Consider the following 19955-nt stretch of genomic DNA (forward strand, 5'->3'; position numbering starts at 1 on the left):
GGGACAGGCCGAACGGCAGGACTGTGTATAGATAAGCCTGGCCCTCGAAGGCGAATCTCAAGAAACGCCTGTGACGTGACGCTATTTGTATTTGGAAATACGCGTCCTTCAGATCTATTGACATAAACCAGTCCCCTTGGCGAATTTGCGGGAGGATTTTCCTGGTTGTGAGCATTCTGAACCTGCGTTTTAAAAGCACTTTGTTCAGCCGTCTTAGATCTAGAATGGGTCTGAGACCCCCGTCTTTTTTCGGTACCAGAAAATGTCTGCTGTATAGACCCCCTTCGCTCTGAGATAAAGGCTCTTTGGCCCCTTTGCTCAACAGTTTCGCTATTTCGGCTCGAAGTAGATAAAAAAATCTACTTCCTTTTTTACCGTAGTTTCGATTCGCGCCGCATAACTGCGGGGACGTCGAGCAAACTGTAGAGAATAGCCTCTTTCTATAATGTTCAGCACCCATTCTGATACCCCGGGAAGCTTTGCCCATGCACTTGCACGAATAGCTAGGGGTTGAATGAAATCTGGGCTCTGGTCGCGACACAGTGGCGACCGGAGAGCCCCGGTGTGCTGTAACACAGACGCTGCGCGCTGATCACAGCGTGCAGCCTGCCCGCGCTCGATTCTCCTATAGCGGTTTGCTGATAGAGCGAGCGTGGGAAGCCCCGTGATGTTCGTGAGTGAATGTGGGCGCGGGACAGCGGGCACATTTCTTACACATTTTGACACCATCGGATTGGGCTGTAACATAAACGCCATGTTTTCAGCGTTTGAGGCAGGGGGCGCGCTGATCACAGCGGGCAGCCTGCCCGCGCTCGGCTCTCTTATGGCAGCTTGCTGCGAAAGAGCGAGCGGGCTGAGCCCCGTGGGGCTTGTCATGTTTGTGAGTGAATGTGGGTGCGGGACAGCGGGCACATTTACTACACTGAAAACGCCGTCGGCTTGAGCTGACTGTACGTGCGTTGGTTTCGTTTTTACAGAAAACGTGAGACATGCAGTGTGTAGTGTTTGTGGGCACTGGGTCGTGGGCACATTCACTACATCTAATGCACAATCGATATGAGTCGATTTTATGTGTGCGAGCCCTGGAATGTGGCGGGCTGTGCTTGTGTGTAGGAATGCACACTAGGTCGTGGGCATTTTGCAACACTCATAACACCATCGGCCGTGGCCGGATTTCGTTTCCACAGAAAACGTGAGACATGCAGTGTGTAGTGTTCGTGGGCACTGGGTTGTGGGCACAATCACTACGTTTAATGCACAATCGATTTTATGTGTGCGAGTCGATTTTATGTGTGTGAGCCCTGGAATGTGCTTGTGTGTAGGAATGAACACTGGGCAGTGGGCATTTTTGCTACACTCATAACACCATCGGCTGTGGCCCGAACACCAGAAATACACTCTATGAGATTTATCTGGGTCGCCATAGAAACGGCGTTTGTGTACAGGCTTGTTTACTGCAAAATACACTGGAACAGTCACATTTTCTGGAACTGAACGAGCGGGAAGTTTTGGTGGAAGTCTGGCCGCAGCGGGACTTGAACACCGTCATTTTCCTAGGCGGGCTAGGAAGACTTTGCGCGCAAACGAGGCACGAGGGCGGGGTAGCTTTCTTGTAATGTAAAGAGCTAGCCGCGTGACCGTCCGCTTCTGACATCCCTTGTGAACGGCGCAGTTTGCGTGGCACAAGCAAAGAGAGAGAGAGAGCGGGAAGAGGAGCGAGTAGCCAGAGAGCGTCATCATGTTTTGCGTCAGCATTAGTTTGCAGGCGTGCATGTATTATCACAGGCTTTTAAAACGGTTAGTTCCAATCCTTGATTCTGATTGGTCAATAGCTGTGCTTTATTCACGATAAAACACGGCTATGACCGCTTCACCCAACGGTTCTATTTATCACTGCGCCCTTAGCAAAGAGAATGAGACAAAGTTTGAGAATGGTTTGTTGTTTTTATTTGAGCTTTCATGCATATTACACATTGGAACGTTGTTGTTCACTGTCAGGGACTATTTTTTATTAGCGGAAGGAATGCTTTTATTGATTTAACTTCATGAAAGTTGTACTAATAAATTTTTTTACTTTAATATTGTGTGGTAACCGTTTTATAAAAGCAATAAGGTACTCGAGGCAAGTGCTGTATCGTGAATAAGTAACGGCTGAAGGGGTTACTCCACTTCGCGTCGTGCCTAACAACGCCCTTCAGCCGTTACTTATTCACAATACAGCACTTGCCTCGAGTACCTTATTGCTTACTCGTATACTGCAATACTGATATTTCCAGTCGCCTGAACTTAAGAGGGGACTGAGAAATGGAGGTTGGTCCGGCCTCGGCGGGATTAAAACACTCTTTTCTCCTTTCGCCGGTGAGTGACGCGCGCGAACTGAGCGCGGGGGCGGGGAAGCTTTCCTGTGACGTAAAGAGAGCTAGCCGCGTGATCGTCCGCTTCTGACATCCCTCGTGAGCGGCGCCGTTTGCGTGGCTCGAACAGAGGGAGAGGGACGACCATTCCTTACTGCTCAACGCCAGGATAGAGCAGCTGTTATCCTCCATAAACGCGGCTTCTTCATCGTCATCTATGACGGAAGCGGCGGCAGTCGGCGGCCGCTGTCCGTCAGTGAGAGACTTGAGCGAAGCTGGCGGGCGAACCGGCGAGCTTTTGCGGGTTGGAGGAGGTTCCGGGACCCCCTGAGTACGGCGCATTACGGCGCGGCACCGCAGCGGGCGGAAGTGCAGTCTCAGTGAAAGATGCCAGGCGAGTCCTCGGAGTCGCCATGGGCATCAGCTCGCAGTGAGGGCATCCCCCGTCGGCGAGCGCGAGAGCTGCATGTTTCTCACCCAGGCAGGAAAGCAGATGACATGGCGGTCCCCGTCGCTGAGTGGGGCTCACACGAGCCACAGGAAAGGGGCATCTTGAAAAAGACGCCCGGCTCTTTTAGTGCAATGAGAGCAAACACAAAACACAGTAGAGGAGAAAAGGATATAACGCCGGATAGCGCAGCAAGAACGGCGACTGAAGGCGGCGCGGTCAGCGGCTTCAGATGCAGTGGTTCGTCCCGCTGAAAAGGCTTTCTCAGACGGCGCGGCTTCTTCTTCTCCGGATCCAGCGATGCGTGTGCTTCGCTTGAAGAGATAAAAACCAGTGGAATCAGCCTTTCGAGCTATATTTATGGGCCCAGGCCACGTGAGTTTCGGCGGGAGCGTGACGCAGTGGGCACGAAGCGCCCCCCATTGGATCTGACGTCACGGGGCCTCTCTCAATAGGCTGCTGCAGTTGCCGCAGGGCAGCCAATAGGCATGCGAGCCGTCTTGCCTATGCCTGCATGCTGCCGCAATTTTAAAGAATACTCTTAGCAGATTATTGCTGAAGTTAAATTTTTTTTATAAGTAAATCCCAAAAAAAGTTATATAGGTTTAGGTTTATGAAAATTATTTATGAATATTATTTTATGTTATTTAAAATTTTTCAAAGTAAATGGTGATGAAATAGTAAAATTACAATAAAAATACACACCTGTGCCAAAATCCATGCAGTTAACATTAACCAAAAAAACCAAAAAAAACTTACACATTGGTCCAAAGTGGACAAAAATGTCCAAGTCAAACAACTCTCATAAAAATGTTATGCTTGGGAGCAAATACTTAAGTTTGGTCTCATTTTAAAGAAGACCCTTGGCAGATTGTTGTTGAAGTGAAAAAAGTGAACAAAGTGCAACCAAAAAAAAATGTTATAGAAGTTTAAGTTTATGAAAAATATTTATGAACATTATAATCAATATTTTATATAAAATATATATTTTATGAAACATTTGGAACTCTAAAACTGATATAAATTCAAAGCCATAAATCTAAACAGGTTGTGTTCCGAATTTGAGGATGATATCTCAAAAAATAAGCTTTCAGTAAGATTTTGTTTGGGCGCAGTACCAGACTTTCCCCATTGGATGCCAGCAAAACTCCACTGGTGAGGTCCGTGTACTTGGCCAACACAGTCTCGGCCAACGGATTTTCGTTTTGAAAGGAAAAAAACAAAAACGAAAAACGGCCGGTTTCCCAATTACCATTAGTAAATAGGAAAACGAAAAACGGAAAACAACCCATTATTCGTTTTTTGTTTTGATATTAAAAAACGGAAAAAGAAAAACAATCTCATTATCCGATTGTCCTTGATGTGTTTATAGATGGAAATCGGAAATCAAAATAATCCGTGTATCATTCGTTCAGTCGTTTTTTATGCAAACATTTTTTTCCAAAAAAACGAAAAACAAGAATTCAGCTTGATTTTTCGTTTTTCGTTCTGAGGTAGAAAAATGAATAAGCTTGAATATTCGATTTCTACACGTGGGTGGGAATGAAACGCCCCTTTCCTCTGATTTGTCAGCCGAAGATCAAACTGTCCCGTTATCACACAGTGATTGGATTTTCGATTTGCAGTTGAGTTTTTCTCTCTCAAATATTACAAGCACACAAAACACACTTTTTATTTTATTACACACATACAAACCACACTTAAACATCCATACCAACAAACCCACACAATTATCGTTGCATAATTTATCCAATTGGCTCTATAATATGCCGAAGCAGAAAACAGGAATAAAGCGAGTAGCCTATTTGCTTTATAGGCCTAACCTGAAAAAATGGCACCATCTGATAAAAAAATTGTAAAAATGTCAATTTTGAAGCCTTGCCAACAGAATGAAAGCCTATTAAAAAAGATTGCATCAGTTTATAGTTAAACGGCACAGGGGTTAAAAAAATGCAGTTTTAATGGGTTTCAATGGGGCCATTTTTGTCTAAAAGGCGCTGAGAGGAAGTATTTTGTGTAACTAGTGCAAAATAGATTTTTAAAGGAAATGGTGATGAAATAGTGAAATTCCAATAAAAATACACACCCGTGCCAAATTTTATGCAGTTAGCATTAACACAGGCAAAGTGATCAAAAAAACAATTTAACTGAAAAGGACAAAAATATCCTTAAGGATGCACAAGGGTTAAAGAACCGCTATAAAGCCTAAACAATCTGTTATCTTAAATTATATGTTTATCTCTGTGAAGCCGCTTTGAAACCATCTACATTTTTAAAAGCGCTATATAAATGAAGATGACTTGACTTGTCAACTTGTTTTCTTTCAATTAGCACAGATTTTGTTTCTCTTTTGAATCTGAATGATCAGCCTATTTTTCACAGAGATTTACTGCTTCCAACATTAACTTAAGCTTTATTCCAAAAGAAAAAAAAGTGATTTACAAACACAACCAGAGGAGTGCAGTTCAAAAAGCCTCATAACAGCGGATCCATGTAACCTGGCTACAGCTGTAATATTACTGTCCTTCAGTCATCATCAGGTCAGTGGTCTGCACTAATATACAGGGTTAGAAATGAACACCCGCCAAATGTGGAAGAGAATCAACTGTGGCGGGAAACGCCAAATCACGAGCCAGTTTGGCGTGTTGCTTATATTTACTCACTTTGCTGGAGAAGTTCGTAAATTTAGCGCATACTGACTGATAGTCATGACAGCCTATATTATACAGCCTATTGCAGAATCTGGTCATATCTGGCTTATTTGAACACGTCACTACAGCAAATTACGGCAGGGAAGATTAAAAAAGCATTTGGTGAACAGAAAATACATTATTTTCCAACATCCTACATTTGTTTATGTTCTTTGTACTGTATTGATCATGATCAGTCCACCTAAAACACATCTTTGGTGAAAAGGATAATGATGAAAGAGGAATGGATGAGATCCTGGATGACTATTCTGTTTGATTAATTATATATATATATATATATATATATATATATATATATATATATATATATATATATATATATATATATATATATATATAATCTGGCGTAGTTAATCTGGTTTAAGTGTTTTTAAGTTAGTAAATTATCCAACACTAAACAACTAATTCCATAACGAAATATTTACCATGATCGTTTTCAAATATAACAGTAATGAATTTACTTATTTGACGTCATTCAGTTATCCATCCAGCCAACCAATTAAATCTAAAAGCCTTCTTAAACTACAGTTGTCATTACTGCAAAACAATCAACATCACTAGTTTTGGATGAGACAAGTATCAAACTAGAAACATAAAATAGCCTTGAAAAATTAAAAATTACTTCAAGTAGACTGTTCAACACTTTAAACACAAGTTAAACTTAGAAGATAATATTTCCAATAGATTCTACAAAACACCACAAGCCCTTTTACAGGATAAACTGTAAAGTGTTTTTTTTTTTTTTTAACACTATTAAAATAGACCATCAGGTATAAGTTAAGTCTTTGCAACCATCATAAGCTCTTTTCCAGGATGAAGTGTGTGGCTCTTAAAAGAGCCTTTGTGTGCTCCTCCTCCTCGGCTCTACTTGGAGCTGGTGTACTTGGTGACGGCCTTGGTGCCCTCAGACACGGCGTGCTTGGCCAGCTCTCCGGGCAGCAGCAGACGCACGGCGGTCTGGATCTCTCTCGACGTGATGGTGGAGCGCTTGTTGTAGTGAGCGAGACGAGACGCCTCACCGGCGATGCGCTCGAAGATGTCGTTGACGAAAGAGTTCATGATGCCCATCGCCTTGGAGGAGATGCCGGTGTCAGGGTGAACCTGCTTCAGCACTTTGTAGACGTAGATGGCGTAGCTCTCCTTCCTGGACTTTCTGCGCTTCTTCCCGCCCTTCCCGGCGGTCTTGGTGACGGCCTTCTTGGAGCCCTTCTGAAGCCTCTGTTATACTTTCCGCGACCGCGACGGCGCGAGGGTCCGCGTGACGTAAAAATCGTCATCGGGGGTGCGCGCGGAGGCTCGTTGCGGACTGGCGCGTGCCTCCCATTTTTTGTGACCGCGCGGACCAAGGGCGCGCGTTCATTAGGTTAAAACCGCGAAAGAGATGGAAATAACATGGACGCCGAATTTGAAAAAACGGAAAACGCGTGCATTCTAGAAATAGAACCAATGCCTATTTTTCACGCAAGCCTGTTGGAAGCGTTTCCAGGCAAAATAGAATAGGAAAAGATGTTATGTCATTTTGACACGAATACATATTAATAAATGTCATTTTGATGTTTGAAAGTGTCTAGGTTTTGACATAAATGCAAATATAAACTATAAATATTTAAAATATTATCGATTATACTGGCCAGACCGATCTACTGCGCATGCGTTTAACGCGTTTACCGAGCGGACCTCAGCAGAAAGTATAAATACAAGTAGTCCGCGTCCGAGCTGTGCGCAGCTGTCGTGTACGCGTCCAAACTGGAGTATAACAGAGGCTTTAGGCGCGGACTTGGCTGGTTCAGGCATGATGAGGAATGATCTCAGCGCTGACGAGTCAGTGTGAACTCAGGAGCGACTCTGAGGCTTTTATCCGCTGCACTATGCTAATTTACAAGGAGACACGGCGACCTTCTGATTGCCTGTTTTCATTGGCCGAACCCATAAACCCGTGTTTCATTGGACAACTCAAAACATCACGAGGGGATCGACGGCCAATCACAAGCGGTTAAATGATAACCCCGCCCACCGTCCCATGTTTATTTCAACGGCTCTGGTTTGAACGACACAGTTGCCCGTTTCATTTCCTGCTTTTTATTTATAGATTTTAGTAATTTTTTTTATAAAATACGTGGTTCTAGACACATATTGTGCACCATCGCTTAATTAAAACTCCTTATAAACACATTTGATGGAGTTTTGGAGAAAAGACCAATAACGGTCATACTCCCTTTAGAAAAAGCTTTTCCTCAGAACTTCATTGATTCATGAAACCTTAAACTGTTTAAACTACAGCAGTAGGAAATAGAAGCCTATTTTAGTGAGAGAGAAAAAAAACATTACACAGTACCATTTCTGACCTAATTGTCTGTTTATTTCGTAATAGGTATTTTAGCACGTGTAAATGGATAAACGTGTAACTCACATTATATTTTAGGGCCCATCTGTTGTCAGATAGAGAAAATTGTTACTATGCTAATAATCTTAATATACATTACTGCCAAACTTATACAATTACTCATTATTAGTCAATTCTTGACACAGAAAACAGCCTATAATAGATGACGTCACGTGTGACACTGCTGAATCATGAACTCTTTGAGTGCGGGAGTGTGTGGCTCTTAAAAGAGCCGTTGGTTCGTCGGGTTCTCGAGTCTCAGGCGTTTATCCCCCGAAGCCGTACAAGGTGCGTCCCTGCCGCTTCAGCGCGTACACAACATCCATGGCGGTGACGGTCTTCCTCTTGGCGTGCTCGGTGTAGGTGACGGCATCGCGGATCACGTTCTCCAGGAACACCTTCAACACACCGCGGGTCTCCTCGTAGATCAGCCCGGAGATGCGCTTGACGCCGCCGCGGCGCGCCAGACGCCGAATGGCGGGTTTGGTGATTCCCTGGATGTTATCGCGCAGAACTTTACGGTGACGCTTCGCGCCTCCTTTACCGAGCCCTTTCCCGCCTTTGCCTCTTCCAGACATGATAACAAGATCGTTGAGTTGATCAGATAATAAGAAAGAATGTGAAGTGAATGTGGTAGTGAATGCTGAAGGAGGCTTTTTATATTTGCTTACAGGACCTGACAGAAACCAGTGACGCGTCACATGTGCGCGCCCCTCCCCCAAAAATATAGAGCGCGAAACATTTAACCGCCACCCAATCAGGAGTCTTTCCCTTGTTTTACATTAAATATCTATACATTTTCAGATAATATGATTTACAGTAGTACTGGCTGATAATTAACAGTGAACACAAGCCATCAAATTACAATATTGTTTATAGTACAATTGCGAATAATGGCATCTGTGATATTTTTCTATTTATGCCTGTGTGTGTGTGTGTGTGTGTGTGTGTGTGTGTGTGTGTGTGTGTGTGTTTGTGTGTGTGTGTGTGTGTGTGTCTCCTGGTAAACCCTTCATGAGATGGCAATATCTGAAATATCTGAAATCCTTGTCCAGTTAATATTCACTTTCACGTTCATGCATGTGAGCCATATTCCACGATGCCTGTATGATTTGAGTCCCTGACCGTTTTAAGTGTATGTTTACCTATTGGGTCACCAAAATCTATTTTTAAAAGCTTTTTGTATCAATTGAAATGTCTCCTTTAATAAAGTTTAAAAATAATGACATGCATATTATCTTTATATTAGAAATTAGCTTGTTTTTTCAGTTGACACCACCTTTGTCATGTCCCTTGTGGCCTTCTATGAAAGTGTACTGGGGATATGAATAATACAATTAGAAAAAAGTCCATACATTTTGATTTTGCCATTCCCATGAATATCTATCTGTGCTTTTTTGCTGGTAATGTTTTTGGGGTTTTTTTTTCAAGTAAATTCAAAATTATTCATTAAAATCACATTATTTAGTTCCGTCCCTCAGTATTCCGTCCCTCAGGGGTGGTGTGGCGCAATGGATAAGACACATGCCTTTGGTGTGAGAGACCCGGGTTCGAATCCACTGTGAGACACCAATGTGTCCCTGAGCAAGACACTTAACCCCTAGTTGCTCCAGAGGCGTGCGACCTCTGACATATATAGCAATTGTAAGTCGCTTTGGATAAAAGCGTCAGCTAAATGAATAAATGTAAATGTAAATGTAATCCCTCAACCCCGTTACACAGATCATTCTCCCCCATAAAAATAATGAACAGATCCTTATGTGACATCAATAACAGGAAGTGACATCAATAACAGGAAGAGACATCATAGAAGTCTTCTGAACAACATTGTGTGTAGACACAGGCAAGTTACCACCTTCTTTTATAACTATAACTTATTTAGAATTGTGATATTGTGGTTGTCAAGCTCAACGACTCAACCCTGTTACATCAAATAAAGACAGAATTCTATTACCAGTGAAAATGATCTTTATTATTTCAACAATATACATGATTTCTTAATACCATGCATGCCATGTGCTCTCCTGTTATTGTAGAGCAGTGGCCATTTTTTAGCAAAAAATCACAACCCCCATCACACACTTTTGCCACGAAGAGCGCGCACATGCTAAAAATAACACACAAACACATGCTTGCACACACACACACACACACACACACACATACTTGTTTATATGCATTGTGGGGGTCACCTGTCAGAAATGCTACATAATGGGGACCACCCTTTCTAATAAACTTTAAGACCTAAAAAAAATATTATGACAACTAATACAATATCAGTTTAGAAAATGTCCTTTCAGATTACAAATATTTTGCTATAAAATTTTCAAACATGACACAGTGGCTACTTGTGGGGTCATTTCAGGTCTTGTGTAAATCTGAGGTCCGCCAATACACACAACTGGTTTTTAGTCATTGTGGGGATCAAACGTACACACCAAACTGGTTTTAGGTCATCGTGGGGATCAAACGCACACACACACACAACTAGTTTTTAGTCATCGTGGGGATCGAACGTACACACACCAAACTGGTTTAGGTCATCGTGGGGATCAAACGCACACACACACACAACTAGTTTTTAGTCATCGTGGGGATCGAACGTACACACACCAAACTGGTTTTTAGTCATCGTGGGGATCAAACGTACACACACCAAACTGGTTTTAGGTCATCGTGGGGATCAAACGCACACACACACACAACTAGTTTTTAGTCATCGTGGGGATCGAACGTACACACACCAAACTGGTTTTTAGTCATCGTGGGGATCAAACGTACACACACCAAACTGGTTTTTAGTCATCGTGGGGATCAAACGTACACACACCAAACTGGTTTTAGGTCATCGTGGGGATCAAACGTACACACACCAAACTAGTTTTAGGTCATCGTGGGGTCAAACGTACATAGCTACTTGTATCCTTGTATCAACTAATTTTGAGAAGACTGCCCCAGTAACAATTTTTAAAAGGCACTTTTTAAAAAGCAGTGTAAAAAGAGAATCTACTTTGAGTTCTTTATTTATAGAAAGCAACATTAAATGTTTTTACTTCTAAAAAAGTATAACCTACATACACAAACATACGTACATATATGTAGACATGTACATGCGTGTATAAATAATTATCTGTGACATGTAATGTTAACATTTTCAAAACTTGCATCAAATGTCTGTCAACAAATAGATCTAGCATAAGACTATTCCATGCTCATGTTCATATTAATTAATAAAACCCTTGACAAACACTTCTAAACAGTTTCTCAAAACGTATCGTCAAGTAAAACTTCAGCATGAAACTTTTGCATGCCTGCGTGTATAGTAAACATTTGGCATTAAAAAAACAATTATGAAAACTTGCTAAAAAAACAGAACAAATCATTAACTGCAGTATAAAAGTTATTTGAAACACTTTAAAAACATTTGAAAAGAACTGAATCAACAAATCCATACAGGCAAGATTAAGATATAACCTGGTGACTAATACTCAACATGGTGTCAATATTAGTGTATGGAAGTAAAATAATGACAAATGTTTTTGAAACTAAAAAGCTTGTTGAATTGCACTAGTAAAAATATGCAGTGCATTAACCCTGCTTGCATTTTAATGCATTATATTTTCAGGGCTTGCATTTTTATGGGCTGAAATTCAACATGGTTGTATATTTAAGCTGTGAATATTTCAATGCAAAACATTTCACACATGTTTTCATTCTTAAAAATTCAATAATCCATATTCACCTTTCAGATTGCACTTCCAAAATGTTCATTCGGTTTAAAAATACAACCTATAATATTCGACTGGCAATTTTCGGTCCATTTTATTTCGCTTCCACAAATTCAGTGGTTCAAATTCGACAGAAAATTCAACATTGATATCCGGGAACTGCAGGAAAAGCAGTAGATTGCCGATTGATAATCTCCATAGCTGTAGACAGCCTCACCAGCAGGGGAGCAAGCGGCTGTTGACGAAGAACACTATAGAGTAACGGGTGAGAGACTCACTCATTCGTTGAATTACAGAAATGGAGCGAGCAGTAGTTGGCCATTTGTGATTATCATCAGGGCAATGAATTGTGATGATTATCATATGGAAAAGCTGATAAAGACAAAAGCTGTGTTTACATTGAAGTCTTCACTGTTACTTTTGTACATGCAAGTTTTGCACAGCTTTCTCTGTCCTGACCGAGATTATGTTATTCCCCGATGCTGATGCACAGATCAAACGTTAAATCTGAGGTAGTAGACATATTTCTCTCGGTTGTTTAGTTTTCTTAACTTTATATTGTGAGTATTCCCCTTCATCTAAACTAACGAATATTAACACAGTCAGTTTCCTCATATCATCTCATGTCACTTCAGTTTATGATCAGAGAGATCTGTGTAAAGATTTCAGAAGATTTACTTTTGTACGAAGAATGATTTAATAAAATGATGTTGTATGTGAACGGGTCGTTTTGATGTAGTCTGATTCTTAATGATATGTTGATTTTTATGCTAAATAAATTGAACAATTAAAGAAAGTATATATTAGTGCATGTGAACACATATTTGCAGAAAAGCTAAAAGAGAGAGAGAGAAAAAACATGTCAGCACTTCAGATGAAAGTGAAGTAGAGAATGAATTTTTCAAATGTAACTATGATTTGTGTTCATAAATATTAACACATACAGTCAGTCTCTTCATTTCACTTCAGTTTGTCATCATCAGAATGAAATGTAAAGATTTAATGATAGATAAGTATCTTGACTCATAAACAGCTTGTGCATGGCCCTCACAGAGTTGGAAAATAAACTGTGTCATTACTTCAAGCGTATAGAGATCAGAGGGAAAAGAGGCAGAAAAGTTCCAGTGCTTGTTACTCCTTCAATGCAAGAGTCGATCAGCCTGCTGATTAAAAACCGGAGCGAGTGTGGAGTACTGAATGAGAACCCTTTCCTCTTTGCACGTCCTTGCGGCTGTGCTGCAGAACTGGGGATTCCCTCAATAGTCACTCTCCAGGATTCCCCTGCGGTCTCAGGACACTCAAAGTAATGGACAAAATACAGTGATATAAAAGACCAAACTCCCACCTTATTGGGGATGAGGGCGATATTAATAGGCAACAGGCAAGCAGATGGACCAGAATATGAATGTAACGCGCAAAGTTTCACGCTAAGCGTTTCCCAGTGAAGTACTGGCATAAGTTCGCCTGAAACTGGATATTCACACATTTAGGGACCGTCTCTCATAAGACATTGGTATACATGTTTCTAACTTCAATAGCATTTGAAGAGAATGACTTACAGTCATAAAACCAACTGTAAAGTAAAAGTGTGCATCATGGCACCTATTAACACTTTACAGTTGGTTTTATGACTAAGTCATTCTCTTCAAATGCAATTGAAGTTAGAAACATGTGTACCAATGTCGTATGTAACTTTAGAGACGGTCCCTAAATGTGCGAATGTCCAACGCCAAGCTAACTTTATGCCAGTCTATCACTGGGAAACGCTCAGCATTAAGCTTTGCGCGTTATTCTGAGTCCATCTGCTTGCCTGCGAGTTTGGTCTTTTATATCACTGTATTTTGTCCATTGAGTAACTTTGAGTGTCCTGAGACCACAGGGGAATCCTGGAGAGTGACGTATTAAGGGAATCCCCAGTTCTGCAGCACAGCGGCGCAATATACAGTTAAGAAAACTAAACAACCGAGAGAAATATATGTCTACTACTTCAGATTTAACGTTTGATCTGTGCATCAGCATCGGGGAAAAACAATCTCGGTCACGACAGAGAAAGCTGTGCAAAACTTGCATGTACAAAAGTAACAGTGAAGACTTCAATGTAAACACAGCTTTTGTGTCTTTATCAGCTTTTCCATATGATAATCATCACAATTCATTGCCCTGATGATAATCACAAATGGCCAACTACTGCTCGCTCCATTTCTGTAATTCAACGAATGAGTGAGTCTCTCACCCGTTGCTCTATAGTGTTCTTCGTCAACGGCCGCTTGCTCCCCTGCTGGTGAGGCCGACTAACAGCTATGGAGATCATCAATCGGCAATCTACTGCTTTTCCTGCAGATCGAATTTGAACCACTGAATTTGTGGAAGTGGAATAAAATGGACCGAAAATTGCCAGTCGAATATTATAGGTTGTATTTTTAAACAGAATGAACATTTTGGAAGTGCAATCTGAAAGGTGAATATGGATTGTTGAATTTTTAAGAATGAAAACATGTGTGAAATGTTTTGCATTGAAATATTCACAGCTTAAATATACAACCACGTTGAATTTCAGCCCATACAAATGCAAGGCCTGAAAATACAATGCATTAAAATGCAAGCAGGGTTAATGCACTGCATATTTTTACTTAGTGCAATTCAACAAGCTTTTTAGTTTCAAAAACATTTGTCATTATTTTACTTCCATATTAGTGTGTTAGATCTTTTCTTTGTAGAGCAGAGATTCGATTTTTTATATAAAACTTCAGAGCAGACCATTCTCTCTGTTTTAGAGCAGATGGTTCAGCTTCCAAACACCTTACGCAGTCTGCCTTCCCTGGAACTTTGCGGTTCTTTATGAACCTCATCATGTGGTTCTCTACTGCATCAATTTCGTGTTTGTTCCAGGCTGTCCTCTTGATGTGACCTGTAGAGGGAACAAGTAGGTCTACATCATATATCTTAGCATTTCACTAGTAAGAAGTTGCTTAAATGCTTAATCGGTCCAAGATACGGATCCTTGAGATCAGCTTGAGACATTCAATGTTTGAAATAATCTCAATCTTCCGTAGTTAGTATATTGAAATGCTTCAAAAATCATGTTGTAAATAGAAACCTACTGCAACTGGAGAACATATTAACCATCAATCAGTTGAAATTAAAATGAACATACCCCTCTTTTTTTTGGACACTGGGTCTGCTGGAAGTGTGCTGTCTTCACATTCAGGGTGCTGTGGTGATGATCCTGTAGTGCACTCTGAAAGTAAAAATTATGCCAGTCTGAGTATGAACACATATCTTCATTAAACTGACAAAGCTACCCCGCATCTGTTATTATTTATCACTGCTGTTTTAAGTGCAACCAAAATAACTTGAGAACATAAAGTGCAGTTCTCAACTTCAGTCCTGGGGACCCACCTACCAGAATTTTGAGATGTTTTACATGCCTCACTATTTAAAACACCTGATTCAACTTAGCTTCTTAGTGTTTAATTAGGGAGTCATCTAAAATATTCTGGGAGGTGTGTCCTGGGGACTGGAATAAAACAATGAAAATAAAATATTAAATTGTATTCCTTTTTGGAATAAAAAGAGGACTTTGTAATATTTTTTAATCAGTTATTTAAACTTACTTCTAACCCATGGGGGATCATACTTCCACTGAGTACTTGTAATGCACAGCAATACAATTACTTTCCCTGGTAACTAGTAGTGCAACCAATTACTAATAAAATTTCAGTAATATTACTCACCATCCAAAAAGTCACACTTTCTAAAAAACAAATCTAATTGCTAAACAATTTAACAATCCAATCATCCCTATTCACATTTGTAATCATTGCATGCATGTGACGTCACTATTGCAGCAAGCTAGCTTAGTCAGAATCTGGAAAAGTCTACATTATTCAGCGGCTGGAAAATATAGTTGACTGCATTCCTGTACCAAAACCAAGATGGGCGTGTTAAAGGATAATTCCAGTATTTAGCACTTTGAGTCTCTTTTCTGGTTTGTTTTGGGTGAACTAGAGTGGTGGACACAGAAATGTTGACGATGGGTCCTGTCTCGACTTTTTGACTTCTAGAATCGCCTTTGAGCGCTTCAGAGCGGCTGTCTATGTATGGGCCTGCACGAACATGTCCTTGAAACAACCCTTAACGTTCGTTTTCAAAACTGTGCAACCCACCGAGTGGTTAGTGGTGTTCGTTGATGATTAAAAACAAATATATCAGCGCAATGTATGATTTCAATCCATGTTATTGTTTGCTATAGTGGAACTATTTTTTCAGATACCTCACAACCGAGTATAAACTTCCGCTCGCTATTTGAGTCTGAAGCATCTTTTCCTTTCCCGGTAGCGCAGTAATATCAACGAGCAATGAGTCCTCCAAAAGAGATCAATGGGATTTTACAAAATGCCAAATAAAACACGACAGAAACTGTATTTCGCTACGCTACTTGTTTTGGAACATCAACGAACACCACTAACCACTCGGTGAGTTGCACAGTTTTGAAAACGAACGTTAAGGGTTGTTTTAAGGATGTTCGTGCAGGCCCATACATAGACAGCCACTCTGAAGCGGTCAAAGGCGATTCTAAACGAGTCAAAAAGTCGAGACAGGACCCATCGTCAACATTTCTGTGTCCACCACTCTAGTTCACCCAAAACAAACCAGAAAAGAGACTCAAAGTGCTAAATACCAGAATTATCCTTTAAGGAAAATAGCTATACTGGTTGATAAACACACATAATCTGTATTTTGTGCATAGAAAGCAGAATGATAATTTTAAAACACTGCATTTTCCAAATACACCATATATACAGGAGTATTTTTAGGTTTAAGTCTAGCGAATAAAGCCACTCTCTCAATCTCAATTGGTGTTGTATTTTGACAAATATTAATATATAAATTATGTAATGATTATGCTAATTAGCTTATGATGTCATTTAACAACATAAAGCAACTTTGAGCAGGGTTTAGAAGTTGGCAAAAGTGTTTTGGGGTGTGTGCGGGCTCATGCGCAAACCACGAGGGAAAAAACTAAACTGGAAATGCCTAAGCAACATGCTAAAGTAATTTGTGCATGTAGTCAGTAGAAAGTGAGAAAAATAATCTAAAGATGAACCACCCATTTCAAACCAATTTGCCATCCCTAGAAACAACAATTTAGAATTAGGCAAAAATAAATTGGAACAAACTGGCTAAATGAAATTGTTACCTTTCGGATTGGAAGTAGACTCCTCTAAATCACTGTCCACTGTAACGTTCTCTGAGGGTAGAAAACACAGAAATTAATCATTTAACTTATTTAAATTTTAAATAAACATTTAATTTAAAAACACAAGGTAATACATGCATATTATTCCAAAGCATTCCCAAAAACCTATATTACAATTTATGTAAACTATTACAGAATAAAAAAAAAAAAAAAAAAAAAAAAAAACACAGAACCAATATCTCTAAATTAATTCAATTCAGACAATGGTCACAGTAACAGTGTATAGTACCTTCTGGATCAATGATGATTTCATCAAGATTTTTCCCTTTAAAGTCTGCCAAGCGTCCTTTTTCGAGGGCCAGAAGAATTTTGCTCATTTTGGCCAGCTGAAGGGTCCCCTCAGGTAAGCGGTAAAACTGACGGTGTATCCTAATATCATGGCCTAGGAAGTCAGCCAGCTGATCAAGCTCAGTGTTGCTCAGATTTAACACTTCAGAGAGGGTACCAATCTGTTTCCTCAACTTGGTGGAAGTTAGAGTTTGAGGATTCTTAGCATTGCATGCACCTGCAAATTCACGGATGCAGTCAGAGCCACGGAAAAAGGTCATTGCAGAAGGACGTGCAAAGAGGAAAGGGTTCTCATTCAGTACTCCACACTTGCTCCGGTTTTTAATCAGCAGGCTGATCGACTCTTGCATTGAAGGAGTAACAAGCACTGGAACTTTTCTGCCTCTTTTGCCTCTGATCTCTATACGCTTGAAGTACTGACACAGTTTATTTTCCAACTCTGTGAGGGCCATGCTAATATCCGGATGAGCTTCTGTTTGGTTGCTGGAGGTGTATGCGGACAAAGGCATTTGTGACACTTCCCCTTCTCGCCTACGATTGAAAAGCATAACCTGAGTTAATATAACCTTTGCCAATTTTGACCAATGCTGAGATGATGGCTGTGTTGACAAGAGTTTGCGGTACACTTTCTCTTGCTCATCAAGATGCACATGGAGACGTTTGACATCTTCAGTGAACGGGAGCAAATGTGGGCAGTTCCACTTGGCTTCCTCCATTGTTCGCCGTGCTGTTGAAGAAATGTACTCGGGCCATCGGGTTTGATACAGCTGTTGGAAGCTGCTCGCAAAATTTGCACTTGCTTTGTCTCCATTGATTGTAGAATGGCTCTCAATAAGCATTGCGATTTTGTTCAGACTATGACCAAGTTTCACAGCAACACTAGCCTTTTCATACACATTGGTCTCTTCAATGTATCCAGCTGTTCTTTTAACTGCATTAACGGCATGCATGAAGTTTGTGGGATGGATGAGCTCTTTAATAGATGTAAGGGGTGTTACCTCTCTAGTACATATGAGGAGTCTTCCAAGCTCTCTCATCTTTTGACGGATGTATTCATGCATTTTAACTCTTGATCCATACTTGTTGTAAAGATGCTTTCCCAGCTCTAAAATGCACCAGTCATTTCTAGCTTCAAGTGCCACTTGGTCTTGGTTCATAGCATTTAACAGCTTCCAAACACCATGAGTTACTCCTGGTGGGGGAGGTTGTGCAAAGCTACAGAGAGCCTGCACACGGGTTTTTCCAGGTTTGGGTTTCACGTCAGAAGGCTTGAATTTGCAAACTTTCACATGTCGCCACAGGGTTTTCTTTAAGAAGAGTCCTTGGCAGTAAATGCAATGCATGAATTTTTCCCCATCCAAATTCTTTTTAGGCAGTTTCCGTGGAATCATCTGTCCTGAGCCTGTATTAATAACAGTAGCATTGTAAGCAAAATTACCTTTGTTGCGTAGATACTCAAGCTGCATTCTCCTTTCTTTGGAGCCTTTTGGATGACTTAGAGCCTTTGCTACCTCTACTTCATTGCTATGCTTGCGCTCTAGGTGTCTAGCAATTTTCGTAAAAGCACTGTCACAAAAAAAGCAATGTTGTCTCTTGCTATACATTCTCAGTCCATCCCTCTTTTTAATGATAGCTGGGATAATCACTGAACTTGTGCTGTCAGGAACTGAGGCTGCACCATGGCTCTGGAAGCTCCCTAAGTCACAGCTGCTTTGAGGATTGTAGTTTGTACTTCTGTTCTCAGCTGAACTGCACTGGACTGGCAAAGTCTGGAGCTTTCCTTTACCTTTAGGTGAAACAGTAAGGCTTGTGCTACTATCTGATGCACTACTCTCTTCTGATGTGTCAGGGATGTACTCTTCCTCACTGACTTCAGATAACTCATCTTCGCTCGAATCAAAAACATCTGAGTGCTCAGCAATCTTCCTTCTAGCCTTGAAAGACAATGACCATCCAGTTTAGTTAATCCTCTTTCATAGATTAATAAATAAAATGAAAAAAAACAAAAAAAAAACACTTACTCTGGTGTTTTTTGGTCTTTTGAATGTTGTGGCACAAGTGGAATGTTGTTCACTCATTGCAAATGGTGTATGTTTCAGTCTGATGTCATCTTGAATGTCTGTACTGTCATCTCCACTGGAATTTTCAGAGTAAAAAATATCGGAGTCCTCATGAGTTGCAGGTCTCATCTAAAAAAGACAAATTAGACAAACGTCAGAATGGCAAGCCTTCAAATAAACTAGGAAAATATATGCTTATAGAACTATGTTTATCATATAATGAAAAATAAAAATACAATATTATGCAGTTTAAAAAAAAAAGTGCTTTTGAAGTATGAGGCAATTAAAAAGAAATGGTAATAGCAATGAAAAATAAATACCTGTTTATAAGATGTCATCATTTTAGAACACGAAATGTCATCTTCACTGTCTGAGTAATCAACCAAAGGCTGTTAAGAAAAAGAAAAAAAAAATTGAAAAACTGTCCTAACAGTTTAGGGCAAATTATTTAAGACTTTCTTGAAGCACCATAAAACAACTCCAATTTAGGGTCCTGATCATGTCAGGGTTTATTTACCAACAATGATGGGCTTACTTTACATCATCCTTACTAAAATGCCACAGTTAATATATGTACCTCAACTGTACGTCGTGAAATGCCAGCAGTTGTAACAGAATCCCCAGAGCAGTTCTTTATTGTCATCATGTCTTCATCATCCGTGCATGTAGCCTATAATAAAAGAGTTAAAAAAATGAGTTATAATTGATACTCATCAGACAAGG

General features: G+C 40.4%; 4 protein-coding genes across 4 annotated transcripts in view; 1 reads left to right on the top strand and 3 right to left on the bottom strand.

Moving 5' to 3' along the window:
- lurap1l (leucine rich adaptor protein 1 like) overlaps positions 1 to 7275 on the top strand; it is a gene marked incomplete at its 5' end in the record, with an annotated part of 125616 nt that extends 118341 nt beyond the window's left edge. Inside the window, one exon of the transcript XR_013820426.1 lies at positions 7266 to 7275. The remainder of the gene's footprint in view (positions 1 to 7265) is intronic.
- On the bottom strand, positions 6337 to 7307 carry LOC307155289 (histone H2B-like; the record flags this gene model as incomplete). Its single annotated transcript, XM_079865849.1, has 2 exons — positions 6337 to 6731; positions 7251 to 7307. 2 exons carry the CDS (start codon positions 7305 to 7307, stop codon positions 6378 to 6380), a joined length of 411 nt encoding a protein of 136 aa, XP_079721975.1. The 3' UTR covers positions 6337 to 6377.
- A 743-nt stretch (positions 7308 to 8050) lies between these two features.
- On the bottom strand, positions 8051 to 8506 carry LOC307155876 (histone H4). The gene has a single exon (XM_079866868.1). It carries the CDS (start codon positions 8472 to 8474, stop codon positions 8163 to 8165), a length of 312 nt encoding a protein of 103 aa, XP_079722994.1. The 5' UTR covers positions 8475 to 8506; the 3' UTR covers positions 8051 to 8162.
- Positions 8507 to 14314: 5808 nt separating this feature from the next.
- On the bottom strand, positions 14315 to 19250 carry LOC307155290 (uncharacterized protein; the record flags this gene model as incomplete). Its single annotated transcript, XM_079865850.1, has 5 exons — positions 14315 to 14532; positions 14779 to 14862; positions 16825 to 16875; positions 17114 to 19106; positions 19194 to 19250. The coding sequence occupies 5 exons, from the start codon at positions 19248 to 19250 to the stop codon at positions 14315 to 14317; spliced, it is 2403 nt and encodes an 800-aa protein (XP_079721976.1).
- Positions 19251 to 19955: the final 705 nt, after the last annotated feature.

This window comes from Squalius cephalus (assembly GCF_949319135.1).
Source record: "Squalius cephalus genome assembly, chromosome: 3".
Lineage (NCBI taxonomy): Eukaryota > Metazoa > Chordata > Actinopteri > Cypriniformes > Leuciscidae > Squalius > Squalius cephalus.

Coding starts and splice junctions, on each gene's coding strand:
- LOC307155876 (XM_079866868.1), bottom strand. CDS start 8,474: ATGTCTGGAAGAGGCAAAGGCGGGAAAGGGCTCGGTAAAGGAGGCGCG.